Source organism: Vombatus ursinus, unplaced genomic scaffold (genome assembly GCF_900497805.2).
Source record: "Vombatus ursinus unplaced genomic scaffold, bare-nosed wombat genome assembly UNPS02015098.1, whole genome shotgun sequence".
NCBI lineage: Eukaryota > Metazoa > Chordata > Mammalia > Diprotodontia > Vombatidae > Vombatus > Vombatus ursinus.
In genome coordinates, this window is record NW_020954876.1 from 381486 (window position 1) to 395320 (window position 13835).

The 13835-nt window shown below is 43.8% G+C and overlaps 1 gene segment (V, D, J or C); it reads right to left on the reverse strand.

Annotated features, from left to right (window-relative positions):
- Positions 1-12596: 12596 nt before the first annotated feature.
- On the reverse strand, positions 12597-13100 carry LOC114031206. The segment is given in 2 exon segments: positions 12597-12913; positions 13055-13100. Coding segments are annotated over 2 exon segments (363 nt in total).
- Between the last annotated feature and the right edge of the window lie 735 nt (positions 13101-13835).

Sequence of the window (13835 nt, forward strand, 5' to 3'; positions counted from 1 at the left end):
GAGGAGTCAAGGAGCTGCCTTGACCGCAACAAAGCCAACTGCTTTGGTCATTTGACTGATGGGAACTGACCAGCAACACAAATATTGCTGATTTCCAGTTGAGTCCTCCATCTATAACTGAGGAAACCCAAATGAACACGTCAGGCCCTTGTCCAGGACAAGGACAACGATGTAAGACCAAGGACTTAATTTATAAGGCTCCTGTGGGTATTTGACAGCACTGTGTCTCTCAATGCCCTTGTAGTTGACTTCCAGGTGTCCTCCTAATTACCCTATGTAGTTAGGTAAGGAACGAATCATTGCTTCCTCTCCTCTCCCGACCCAGCCTGCAGAGAGACATCTGCAGTCATCAAAAGCTTGGGAGACTCTCCTTGCTTGGGGCATCTCCAGCTGTGTCTCCACATCCAAGGGAAAAAGAGAAGAGGAATAGCATGTTTTGACCTCTCCCTACCATTTCCCAGCAGAGCTCACAGGATAGGTGAAACTTTGGAGGCTCAGTGATCTCTTGTCGCCATGGGGTACTTGTGTGTATTTCTGTGTGAGCATAGGGCTGCAGGGACTCTGAGTCTGGCCCATGTTGCTACCTCAGGGAGGAGGTTCTGGTAGGGCATCCTGAGTCTGGCTGTATCAGATAGGACTCAGTTTGAACAGACAATACCAAACACTTTCAGTTCAGATTGCTGCACAGAGAACTGACCACTCGTGGCCACAGTCCACCATGTTCTTGGAGGAAGAGATCATGTGCTCCGGGGTTCATGTACCCACAATCCAGAGTAATCACTCCCTAAGTGCTATCTACAGATATGTTCGTAAAGCTCCTCTCTCACCATGCTTAGGATCATAGAATGATAGAGATGGCAGTTGCCTAGTCCAACTTGTACCAAATAGAATTTCCTTCTATAAAGACTAGCCTTGGAGATACATCACTGCCTCAGTTTCTCTGCCTCAGTAGGGTCTTTTTCACAAATTCTTGGGATCCACACTTTCCCCCTAGATCATAGAATCATGGGATTTAGAATGGGAAGGGGCCTTAAAAGTAGTCTAACATTCTAATCCCCATTTTAAAGATAAGGAGACTGAGCTCTATAGAGGTAAAGCAACTTATGTGAGATTATATAGTTAGTTCATCGGTTGTTGTCCTTTGTACTCAAAGAGCACCAAAATGACGTCACTATGCTAGAGTAAGGTTTCAGTGGGTCCGACTGTGGCTGATCAGACCAATATGAGCCCGGAATGCTCTACCACAGGTCCATGTGAACATTTGGGGTGGATTCTCTAAATTTGCATAACCTGAGTTTACTTTGAGCTGTTTCAATTCTGCTTTGCTCATAGAGCGCAGCACCTTCTCTGACGTAGGCATGGCATGATGAGTGGTCCTGTGCCAGTATCCTCCATGTCACACAATCAATTCCAAAGCTCTTAAAAGAGCCTTGAGAGTGTCCTTGTATTGCTTCTTCTGACCACCATGTGAATGCTTGCCCTGTGTGACTCCTCCCCAAAATGGACCATTTTGGCAAGCATACGCTTTGCATTTGAACAAGATGGCCAGCCCGTTGGAGTTGCACTTTCTGAAGCAGAGTTTGAGTGCTTGGCAGTTTAGTTTGAGAAGGGACCTCGGTGTTATGTATCTTATCCTGCCAGGTGATCTTCAGATTCTTCCTAAGATAATTCAAATGGAAGCAGTTCGATTTCCTGCCATGCTGCTGGTGTACTGTCTAGGTTTCACAAGCACGCAGCAATGAGGTCAGCACAACATCCATGAATGGATAGTGAGGTGGTGGCTGATGGAGCACCTGTGTTTTCTGGTGTTAATTGTTAGTCCAAAATTAGCACAAGCAGCAGAGAATCAATTCATACTTTGCTGCAGCTCAGCTTCTGAGGCCATTGAGCTCAGGTTGAAGTCAATCCCTCCATAGGTAAAGTTGCAATTGAAGAAGAGGTCTTGAATGCCATTAGGCTCCTCTCTCATGGCAAAGCACCTGGTGCTGATTCTACTCCAGCTGAGATTTACAAGGCAGGGGGTCCATTGCTCATACAGAAGCTGACAGAAACCTTCCAGGTTATATGGCACAAAGAGGTTATCCCACAGGAGTTCAAGGATGCTTCCATTGTCTATTTCTACAAAGGTAAAGGAAATAGATTGTCCTGTGACAATCACAGGGTGGGGGGGGTGGCCGGAGGGAGGTCTCTCTTTTAGTCATTGCTGGCAAGATTCTTGCCAAATTCCTCCTTAATAGACGGATCCTTCACCTGGAAGATGGTCAACTACCTGAGAGCCAGGGTGGCTTCAGGAAGGGCCAAGGAACAGTCGATGTAGTGTTTGTTGCCTGACAATTCCAGGAGAAATGCCAGGAGCAGAGCAAGGTCTGTACACAACATTTATAGATCTGACCAAGGCCTTTGATACTGTCGGTTGTGAGGGCTTATGGAAAATTATGTCAAAATTTGGTTGTCCAAAGTTCATCAGCATTGTACATCAATTTCATGATGGCATGCTTGCCCAGGTTCTGGATAATGGACCATGCTCTCATGCTTTCCCAGTCACCAATAGAGTGAAACAAGGCTGTGTGCCCGCTCCCATGCTTTTTAGTGTGATGTTTTCAGCCATGTTGTCAAATGGTTTCAATGAGGATGGCCACAGCATCGAGGTCAATTACTGTACTGGTGGCAAATTCTTCGACCTGAAAAGGCCACAAACCAAGACCAAAGTCGAGGGAGTGTTGTTGGTTAGATAGTAAATAACCAAATCATCCAAATTCAGGGAATATAATTGCAAGTACAGAGCTCTCTCTACCAGGAAATTTCTTTTATTGTCAATGTTCCCTATGGGAACCGCATCTAATTATGACCCTCCATGTCAAGAAAATTTCCTTCTAGAACCACTCAGAAGGGGCCTCAAAAGTCATTAAGAAATCACTGGAGCCTTAGCTAGGAATTCCAGCATCTGGGAGAAATTCGGTTGAGAGAAGGAAGAGAATGATTCTGGGGCATCCTTAGGTCGCTAGTTGGGAGTCCATGGAGTGCCATTGTAGTTGCTGGTTCTGAGTATTCCAGGGGGCATGGGTTCCCAGCCCCAGGGGCACGATACAGGCAATCTGCTAGATTTGGAGTCGGCTAGGTTGCATAGTGGGTAGAGTACTGGATTTGGCGACAAGCAGACCTGAGTTAGAATCTCACTTCAGATAATCATTTGCTCTATGACTGTGGGCAAGTCACTTACCTTTTTTCTAGTCTAACTTTTCTGATCTGTAAAAGGGGATATTAATAGCATATACCTTATACGTTAATTTGAGCTTCAAAGATGATAACACATGTAAAGTGCTTTGAGACTAAATTATTGACATTGAGTAAACTATTAACAATTGTTTATGTCAGTAATAAAAGTTTAAGATGTGATTACATCAAGAGATGCAGAAAAATTTGATACACCACAAAACTCATTTCTATTAAAATCACTTGAAAGTATTAGTATAAATTGATTTTTCCTTAAATTGATAAAAATAATTTACCTAAAACCATCAGCAAGCATTATTTGTAATGGGGATAAGCTAGAAGCCTTCCCAATAAGATCAGGGCTGAAGCAAAGATGCCCACTGTCACCAGTATTATTCAACACTGTATTAGAAATCCTAGCACTGATGGTAAATTCTTCAACTTGAAAAGGCCACAAGCCTAGCCCAAAGTGGAGGGAGTGTTGGTACATGAATTTTGTTCACAGATGATCGTGCACTCAATGCAGCCTCTGAAGCTGAGACACAACAAAGTATGGATCATTTCTCTGCTGTTTGTGCTAATGTTGGCCTAACAATTAACACCAAGAAAACAAAGGTTCTCCTTCAGCCAGCACCACACCATCCCTATATGGCATCATTGATAACAATAAATGGAGAAGTTTTGAATACTGTAGAAAAGTTCACTTCTCTTGGCAGTATATTTTCTAGGGATATACACATTGATACTGAGATTGATTCACCCATTGCTAGAGCTAGCCCGGTGTTTGGGAGGCTCCTCTGGGAGACAATTCCAAAAGTTGTTTGTCAGAGGTGGCAGGTGTCTACAGCGAAACAGTCAAGGAAGAGAAATAAGCAGAGGAAACAGAAGGTGAGGGAGATGAGGAGAGCATAGCTGAGAGTCTGGTTCTTGGCCTTGACTATAGGAAAGTGTGAGAGAGAAGAGGTATTAGATTGACTACCAAACTGAAGGTCTACACAGCTTTGTGCTGACATTGTTGCATCCCTATGAAATCTGAACAGTCTACCAGCACCGTGCCAGGAAACTGAATTACTTCCATTTGAATGGTCCTAGGAAGATTCTGAAGATCACCTGGAAGGATAAGATAACAGATGCTGAGGATCTTTCTCAAACTAAACTGTCCAGCATTAGAACTCTACTACAAAGAGCACAACTTTTATGGGCTGGCCACATGGTTCAAATGCAAAACTTTCGAAAAAGACTGTTTTATGGAGAACTCACACAGGGCAAGCACTCACACAGTGGTCAGAAAAAGTGATACAAGGACACTCAAGGTCTCTTAAGTACTTTGAAATTGATTATGTGATATGGGAGAAGGTGACAAAGGACTACCCATCATGTCATGACCTCATCAAAGAAGGCACTGTGCTGTCTTTGAGCAAAGCATAATTGAAGTAGCTCAAAAGAAAGGCAAGATGCGCAAATTTAGAGAATCCATCCCAAATGTTCAAATGCATGTGCCCATGTGGCAGAACATTCCGAGCTTGCATTGGTCTGTTCAGTCACAGTTGAACACGCTGTAACTTGACTCTAACACAGTGATGTCATTTTGGTCCTTTTCAAGAATGAAGAACAACCAACCAACCCAGTATACTACCTTATAATCTGCCAAAATGTTTTTAATCATATTTCCTATTTTATTCCTTCAATTTCTATTTAACATTTTATATTTATAGCTTCCCTTTCTAGTACAATACTGAATAACAGAGGTGTTAATGGACATCATTGCTTCACCCCTCATCTTATTCATTTCATCCCCTATATGGATAATACTCTTACCACATGTAAGATATTTTTGTACTTGTGGGCTAGATTTTTCTAATTTTTATTAATATTTACTTATTTATAATACTAAAAAGCTGGGACAATTTACATTTCATGCTGTACTGTTTTCATTGATGATTTCTTGCAATATAGCTCTGAAAGACCAATCTTTTAAAAAGTCCATCATGGACCTTCCTGGGGGTGGAGTGAAAGCAGTGACTTGCTTGAGCTCTCCCCCAAATCCCTACAAATACCTATAAAAATGACTCTAAACAAATTCTAAAGCAGCAGAACCCACAAAAAGACAGAATGAAACAAATTTCCAGCCCAAGACAACCTGGATGGTTGATTGGAAAGGTATGTCTAGCCAGGCTGGGAGAGGAATATAGTTAGGTGTGGGCGCGCAGGCCCACACCAAACTCGGAGCAGTCATCAGAGGACTGAATTACAGGCAGCTGTGGCTGTTTCCAGACTTTGCAACCCACAAACACTGAAGACAACTTAGAAGGTCAGTGGGTAAAGTCTGTTTCTGCGGTGAGAGAAAAACTAGGTCTCAGCCCCAGTTCCCCAGCACAGCCCTGGGGTGGTAGCTGCCTCCTGAGCCTCTGGCCCACACACTGAGGGGCAATCGGGTGGCTGATCAGAGGGGGATTGCAGGAATCTCTTTGCCAGTGCTGAGGCAGGAATCTGTTGCTTTGCCCATGCTTGGATCTGGGTCACAGTTCTGAGGGGTGGTCCTGGGGCAAGGAAGAGCACTGGTGTGGTGGAGCTTGTAGTGGCAGTGGAGAGGGCATCCTCCTCACAGTTCCAAGACAGAAAAGAGTGCTTGTGGTCACTCATATGCCAGAGCACAGGCCAGTAAAGGAGTAAACACCTCGCCCTTTATCATACCACCTTGGAAGAACTGGAAATTTACAGGTCTCCAGAAGTATCTCTGAAAACAGCTGCATAAAACCCCCGAAACATGGGACAGTACATTCTCCACATTGGAAAGAGACTCTTACCTTAACAAAGAGTTTAAAACTCAAGTAGTTGGCTGGGATCATGAGGAAGCAGTGCAAAAAGAGTCAGACTATATTATCTTACTTTGGTGACAAAGAAGATCAAAACATACAACCAGAAGAAGAAAACAAAGTCAAAGCTCCTACATCCAAAACTTCCAAGAAAAATATGAATTGGTCCCAGGCCTTGGAAGAGATCAAAAGGGATTTTGAGAAGCAAGTAAGAGAAGTAGAGGAAAAACTGAGAAGAGAAGTGGCAGTGATGCAAGAGAATCATGAAAAACAAGTCAACAGCTTGCTAAAGGAGACCCAAAAAAATACTGAAGAAAATAACACTTTAAAAAATAGCCTATGGGTAGCTAGGTGTCACAGTGGATACAGCACCGACCCTGAAGTCAGGAGGACCTGAATTCAAATCCGGCCTCAGACCAAACACTTGGCACTTACTAGCTGTGTGACCCTGGGCAAGTCACTTAACCCCAATTGCCTTAAAAAAAATAAATAAGAAAAAAAAACCTAACCCAAATGGCAAAAGAGGTCTAAAAAGCCAACGAGGAGAAGAATGCCCTAAAAAGCAATTGGTCAAATGGAAAAGGAAGTCCAAAAGTTTACTGAAGAAAATACTTCCTCAAAAATTAGAATAAAGCAATTGGAAGCTAGTGACTTTATGAGAAATCAAGATACCGTAAAACAAATCCAAAAGAATGAAAAATTAGAAAACAATGTGAAATATCTCATTGGAAAAAAAACAGAACTGGAAAAGAGATTCAGGAGACATAATTTAAAAATTATTGGACTATCTGAAAGCCATGATCAAAAAAAGAGCCTAGGGGGCAGCTAGGTGGCACAGTGGATAGAGCACCGGCCCTGAAGTCAGGAGGACCTGAGTTCAAATCCGGCCTCAGACCAAACACTTGACATACTTACTAGCTGTGTGACCCTGGGCAAGTCACTTAACCCCAATTGCCTAAAAAAAAAAAAAAAAAAAGAGCCTAGACATCAACTTCCAAGAAATCATCAAGGAAAACTACCCTGATATTTTAGAACCAGAGGGCAAAATAGAAATTCAACAAATCCACTGATCACCTCCTGAAAGAGATCCCCAAAGGAAAACTCCTAGGAATATTGTAGCCAAATTCCAGAGTTCCCAGGTCAAGGAGAAAATATTACAAGCAGCCAGAAAGAAACAATTCAAGTATTATGGAAACACAATCAGGATAACACAAGATTTAGCTGCTTCTACATTAGGGGATCAGAGGGCATGGGATATAATATTCTGGAGGGCAAAGGAGATAGGATTACAAACAAGAATAACCTACCCAGCAAAACTGAGTATAATCAATCAGGGGAAAAAATGGTTATTCAGTGAAATAGAGAACTTTCAAGTATTCTTGTTGAAAAGACCAGAGCTGAATAGAAAATTTGGCTTTCCAATACAAGACTCAAGTGGAACACGAAGAGGTAAACAGGAAAGAGAAATCATAAGAGACTTATTAAGGTTGAACTGTTTACATTCCTGCCTGGAAAGTTGATATTTGTAACTCATGAGACCTTTGTCAGTACTAGGGTAGTTGGAGGGAAAAAATTATATGTATAGATAGATAGATAGATAGACATAGATATAGATATAGATATAGATATAGATATAGATACAGACAGACAGAGGGCACAGGGTGAGCTGAAGATGAAGGGGTCATATCTGGAGAATAAAATTAAGGGGTGAGAGAGGATTATACTGGGAGAAGGAGAAAGGGAAAGGTAGAGTGGGGTAAATTATCTCACAAAAAAATAGAAAAAAAAGGCTCTTATAGTGGAGGGGAAATGGGGGAAGGTGAGAGGGAATGAGTGAATCTTATTCTCATAGGATTTGACTGAAGAAGGGTATAACATACACGCCCAATTGGGTGTGGAAATCTGTCTTACCCTATAGGAAAATAGGGGGAGAAAGGGACAAGAGAGCAGGGGAATGATAGAAAGGAGGGCAGATTGGGAAAGGGGGTAATCAGAAGCAAATACTTCTGAGGAGGGACAGGGTCAAAAGAGAGAATAGAATAAATGGGGGGCAGGATAGAATTAAGGGAAATAGAGTTCGTTTTTCACAACATGACTACTATGGAAGTGTTTTGCATAACTGCACATGTATAACCTATATTGAGTGGCTTGCCCTTTCAATGAGGGTGGGTGGGGAGGGAGGAAGGGAGAAAATTTGGAACCCAAAGTTTTAAAAACACATGTTTAAGAAAATGTTTTCACATGCAACTGGGAAATAAGAAATATAAGAAATGGAGTGCAGAAATCTGTCCTGCCCTACAGGAAAATAGAAAGGGAAGGGGATAAGAGAAGAGGGGGAGAGAAAGAAGGGAGGGCAGACTAAGGCAAGGGATATTCAGAATGCCTGCCATCTTGGGGTGGGGGGAGGGGCAAGATGGGGTGAAAATTTGGAACTCAAAATCTTGTGGAAGTAAATGTTGAAAACTAAAAATAAATAATTTTTTTTAAAAAGCCCATCATGTTTCCAATGAAGTTACTTGACTACGCTTTTAAACCTAAGTCACTCTGGCTTTCATCCAGTGACCAATAATAGCCCCCGCCCAAGCCTCTGTGGTTCACTGTTTAGGTTTTGATGGCTTAGAATGGGAGTAAAAAGAGATTGTTTTCTATTCTGGCCAGATGCTCTGAGGGTCTTACTCTCCCAGATTGATATTTTTGTGATGGTAAAATGGGCTATGTTTTGTCTTAATTCTTACCTAATCTTTCGTCATTAAATGGCTGTTGCCTCAGATAAACTGAGACCTGGCAAATACTTTAATTTTAAAAAGTCGAGGTTATCCAGTGAATCCTGGGCCATGTCCAGTTGTCGAGATTCTTGTCATCCCAATGGACTTTGATGACTCTGAGAAGAGATCAAGGCTAACAACTTTGAGCCACTCTGCCTCACTCAATTGCTCTCATGATGTCATTGGCCCACTTCGATGATGAAGTCTGAACAACAATAGTAAAATTGGGTCTCCTCCCATCCTAGGGGGGAAGGTCATTGTCTTAAGCTGCAGGCTTTTTCACATTGCTGATTTCAGAACCAGTTCTGAAGATTTGAAATGTGACCTGGTTCAGAGTCTGGGTCCATATCTGGGAAGGGAGGAGAAGTTCTCAACCAGATGTCACAGAGAATCATTTGAATGTCAGAACAGATGAGGACAACAGAGTTGGACACCCTAGATTGCACCCACATCCTGATTCTGTTCCCTGGCCTTATATCCCTGAAGGCAAGAACCACTAAAAGGGTTTTTGCCAAAATGGAGGACACAGTCACAGTGTAGACAATTCCAAAAGTTGTTTGTCAGAGGTGGCAGATGTCTATAGTGGGATGGCCAATGAAGAGCAAGGAGCAGAGGAAACAGAAGGTGAGAGAGATGAGGAGAGTATAGCCAAGAGTTTGGTCATTGGCCTTGACTATAGGAATATCTGGAAACTTCACAAACACCCAGAGAACCAGGGTTGTCCGGAGAGAGAAGGAAACAGCTGTCAATGCTAGTGTTATACCCAAAGTTTCTGCAGTATCCAGGAAGGTCACAACCTTTGGGAAGCAGTGATCTCTATCCTTATTTGGATACTCAACTTCTGGGCACATCTCACAGCGGTGCACACCAGAGGAGGAAAGAAATCCAGTCGAACCTATGCACAGGAGGAGTTACTGCTAATGACCTCCTCTCTGAGATTACTATCCATAAATATATTATGGTAAGAAATGAATATTTCTCTCTTGTATTTAATAACTAATTTTTTATTATGACCAAGGTTTTCCTACTTTTCTACTTCCTCATCCAGAAACCAACCAGTGTGGGAATCTCTCTTAGAGATTTACCCAGATCAAGACAATAATCAGACCTAAACCTAATCAGACTATAATGGAAATTCTAAGTTTGGGCTGATAGGTATATTCCTGCTTGTTGTGTTTGTTCAAACAGGTATATTCCTGCTTGTTGTGTTTGTTCAAACAGGTCTTAGGAAAGCTTGATTGTCATATTACCAAGACAGGTGATATGGAAAACGATGTCTCTTTGACCAAGATTTGATAAGTCAGGTACGTCAAGACCTGCATTTTAATCTAGCCCACACCTCTTATTGTGTTAACCAGTCCAAGTTAATTGCCATCCCTCAGGAACACTTACTGTTCAAAGGGTGTATAAACCATGACTCCGCCACCATTGGAGTCTTTGGTCTAAGAGACACTACCAAATGATTGGCCTTATTAATAAAATGAATAAATTGCTGAGAACTGTCTCTCAAACCTTTTTATTCATCACACTGTTCACATATTGTCTTCCCTATTAAACGGTAAACTCCTTGAGTGCAGGAACTATTTTTGCCCTTCTTTGTACCCACGGCACTTAGCACTGAGCTTGGCACAGAGTAGAGGTTCAATAAACCCTACTGCCTACTGAATGGTCTATAAATAATGAACCACATTTTACTGATGGTGGATAAATTTAATGTATGACCCAAGACCCCAGCCAAATAAGCAATGTGTTCTAGAACCAGTTTAACTGTATTGTGTAGTACACAATACTTTCAGATGCTTTAAAAAAATAATCTGAGTGCTATTAAAAATTAAATTAAAATAAAAAAATTAAAATTATCTGAGCGCTATTAAAAAAATTAAAATAATCTGAGTGCTAATCCCTGAGGGACTCATCATGAATTGAGTCATCTACATTCAGAGAAGGGCCTATTAATGACTCCCTTTCTCCTGCTATAAAATTCAGTTCTTTTCCCAATCAGATGTCCTCACTATCAGATATGACACTTCACCAGCTGGGAATTTAGTATTTTGTTTTGTTTTACTTTTTACAATCAGACTGTTAAAAAAGAGTCAATTCCCTGCGTCATTCCCCATTCTCCATTTTCACTCACAACCTGCCTGACTAGAACTCTCTCCCAAATTCCTTTTTTCCTGATAATATTATTTTAACGTCATGTTCCAATCTTTATCTTAAACCACCCCCTCTCCAAATACCCTCCGACCTCAGACTATGGTAGAACTCACCCCTTCTGAGTCCTAATACCCACTTCAGCCTGTCTGCCTAACTGGGCCCCCTGCAGTGGAATCGCCTCCTCCAGCCCTGTCCTGGTTCAATTGCTCTCCTGCACTTTCAATCCAAAAAGAAACCTGACGTTCTGTGTCCATCCTCAGCTCCTCCAAATCACACATATCCATTGGCAGACAAGTCTAGATGCTCTCTAACTTGTCATCCCTCCCCAGAGTCCTGTATTCCATCTCCTCCTTTGCAATTCAGCCCTGTTAGGTCCCAGCGGCTGGGTCTAGAGCCACAGAGGACTGTGAGTGGAGGAGAAGGTGGGTATCAGGACAGAGTGCTCTGACTCTGACCCCATGAGATGGGCTGGGGAAGAAGCAGCTGCCCACATCCCCTAGCCCAGTGGGAACAAGTCCAAGCCCTGAGGGTCTGGGAGTCCCTGGGAAGGCATGGAGTCTCAAGAAGCCAGCCCTCTCCCTGCCTCAGTCAACTGGCATTCTGCAACTTGTCCAAGTGGGGACATGGATGAGGAGGGCCATTGTCTACTGGGCTTCCTGATGTCAGAATCACTTGGTGATGTTGGTGGGGTTTGGGAGAGTAGCCCCAGAGCTTACGAGTCACATTGGGCTTGATGGAACCACACAAGAGAGACTAAAGGAGGGAATGAGGCATGGAATCAAGGTGGCCGGAGATGGAGGGTAGAGATTCCAGAGGAAGCTTTGGGAGAATGGGCTCTATTTTCTCAGGGTCATACTAAGGAAAGTTTGACGTTCAGGGGCAGGGAGGTGGAAAATCAGGAGACTGAGAAGAGAAATCCTGGAATAACCATTGTAAAGATTGCAAAATAGAGTTAATTAAGGAAAAGTTCCTACAGGATGGCTTAGGTGCCTTGAGGGACCAGTTCAGAAGAGATGACATCATTTTATGGTGGACCCTTCAGCTCAGCCAGAGACTCCCTGCAGCAGTGGTCAGTACAAGCAAGTGAAGAGGAATGAAGGGAGATGAGGAGGGTGGGTGATGGCCTGGGAGACCACTGAATGAAGGTCTGTGGGATGAAGAAGGAGGTGGGGAGTACACCTAAGAAAAACAAGCCAAAGGGAATGATGGAATGATGGCAGGTTCATGGTGCTTGAAGGAGAAGTCATTGGACCATGAATGGAGAGTCGGAAGGGACCTTAGCGGGCCCCCATCCTACAGATGAGGAAACAGAGGCCTTGGGAGATTAAATGATGTGGCTAAAGTCATCTAGTAGATAAAGATGAGAGTCAAGATTGAAACCCAAATCCTCTGATTCTTGAATGAACGGTTTCCCCACCGTACCACACTACATTTGCTTCCCTGGACCACGGGCCCCACATACAATGTGGTACAGGAGGATAGACGTGTACCTCCTCTTTCTTCTCCCTCCCTCAGGGTCAGACCGTGGCTCTGCCCACAGGACACTGAACAGCCCTCAGGCCCTGCTGGTGACCGAGCCAGGGAGGTAGCAGACAGCACAGCTCAGAGGTTTTTGTCCCACTTCCTCAAAAGCCTTGGCCACTGTGCCCTAATAGTAGCCACTTTTATAGTAAGAGGACTGACAGTAGCAGTCAGCCTCATCCTCAGCCTGGAGACCAGAGATGGTCAGAGAGGCAGAGTTGGCTGAGGTGTCTTTGGAGCCAGAGAACCTCTCTGGAATGCCTGAGGGACGGCTACTCCAGTCATAGATGATGAGCCTGGTGGTCTGGCCCTGATGCTGTTGGTACCATTGCACGTAGCTGCTATCCATGTTGCCACTGCTTCGAGTGCAGGAGATTGTGACTGACTGACCCAGAGAGCCTGACACTGATGCTGGCTGGGTCAGCACAAAGTGGGCCCAAGCACGTGGACAGACAGAGAGAAAGAGAGTTATGAGTCAGGGGCCAGGGACCCTCTCCCTCTGCCCCCCTCACCTGGGAGGGAGAGAGGAGACAGCCCCTCTGGGCCCCCAGGGTCCCCTTTCCCTGAGACTCCTCAGGCTGGCACCTTGGCAGAGAGTGAGGAGGCTGAGCAGGAGAGGAGTCCAGGCCATGGCGGAGATGCCCCCAGAGCTCTGCTCCCTGAGGCCGCTCAGCTACAGCTGGACTCTGCCAAGCCTCTCTTATCTCCCTTACCCCTCCCCCAGCCCGTCATGCAAATCTGCACTATTTCTTCAGTCCTCTTAGGGCCCAGAGAAGAAGCCAGACTGTGTGAGGAGGGAAGGATGGGTAACAGAGCAGAGACTAGGTCTGCCTTACGGGAGGGGCTGGAAAGGAAGCACCTGCTGGGGCATAGTACGGTCCACTGAATGCAATGGAGGGATCTGAGAGGCTCAGTTTAGAGAAAAACTCATCAGTCTCCAAACAGTCTCATAGTGTCACCTTGTGGTCCATAGGCAGATGGACCTACACCCTGAGGCTGGTGTAGGTCCTGACATCAGTGGTGAAAGTTCAGTTGTCTGACATTACCTGGGAGCTCAGGGTACTATGGGCCAGGAAAATAATGAGGAAGAAGGCAGAAAATTGTTCCGTATTAAAGAAGTACAAAAGGAGAAGATTATTCAAACAAGGAGAGAGGAGTAGGAGAGGACACAACACTTGATACTCACTTTCATCTGAACTGGTCAAAAGCAGGTAGAATATAGATATGCAGAATTGGGTTTGGTTATTTAGTCATTTTTAGTCATGTCTGACTCTTTTTGACCCATTTGGGGTTTTCTTGGCAGAGATACGGAAGTGGTTTGCCATTTCTTTCTATAGTTCATTTTACAGATGAAGAAACTGAGGCA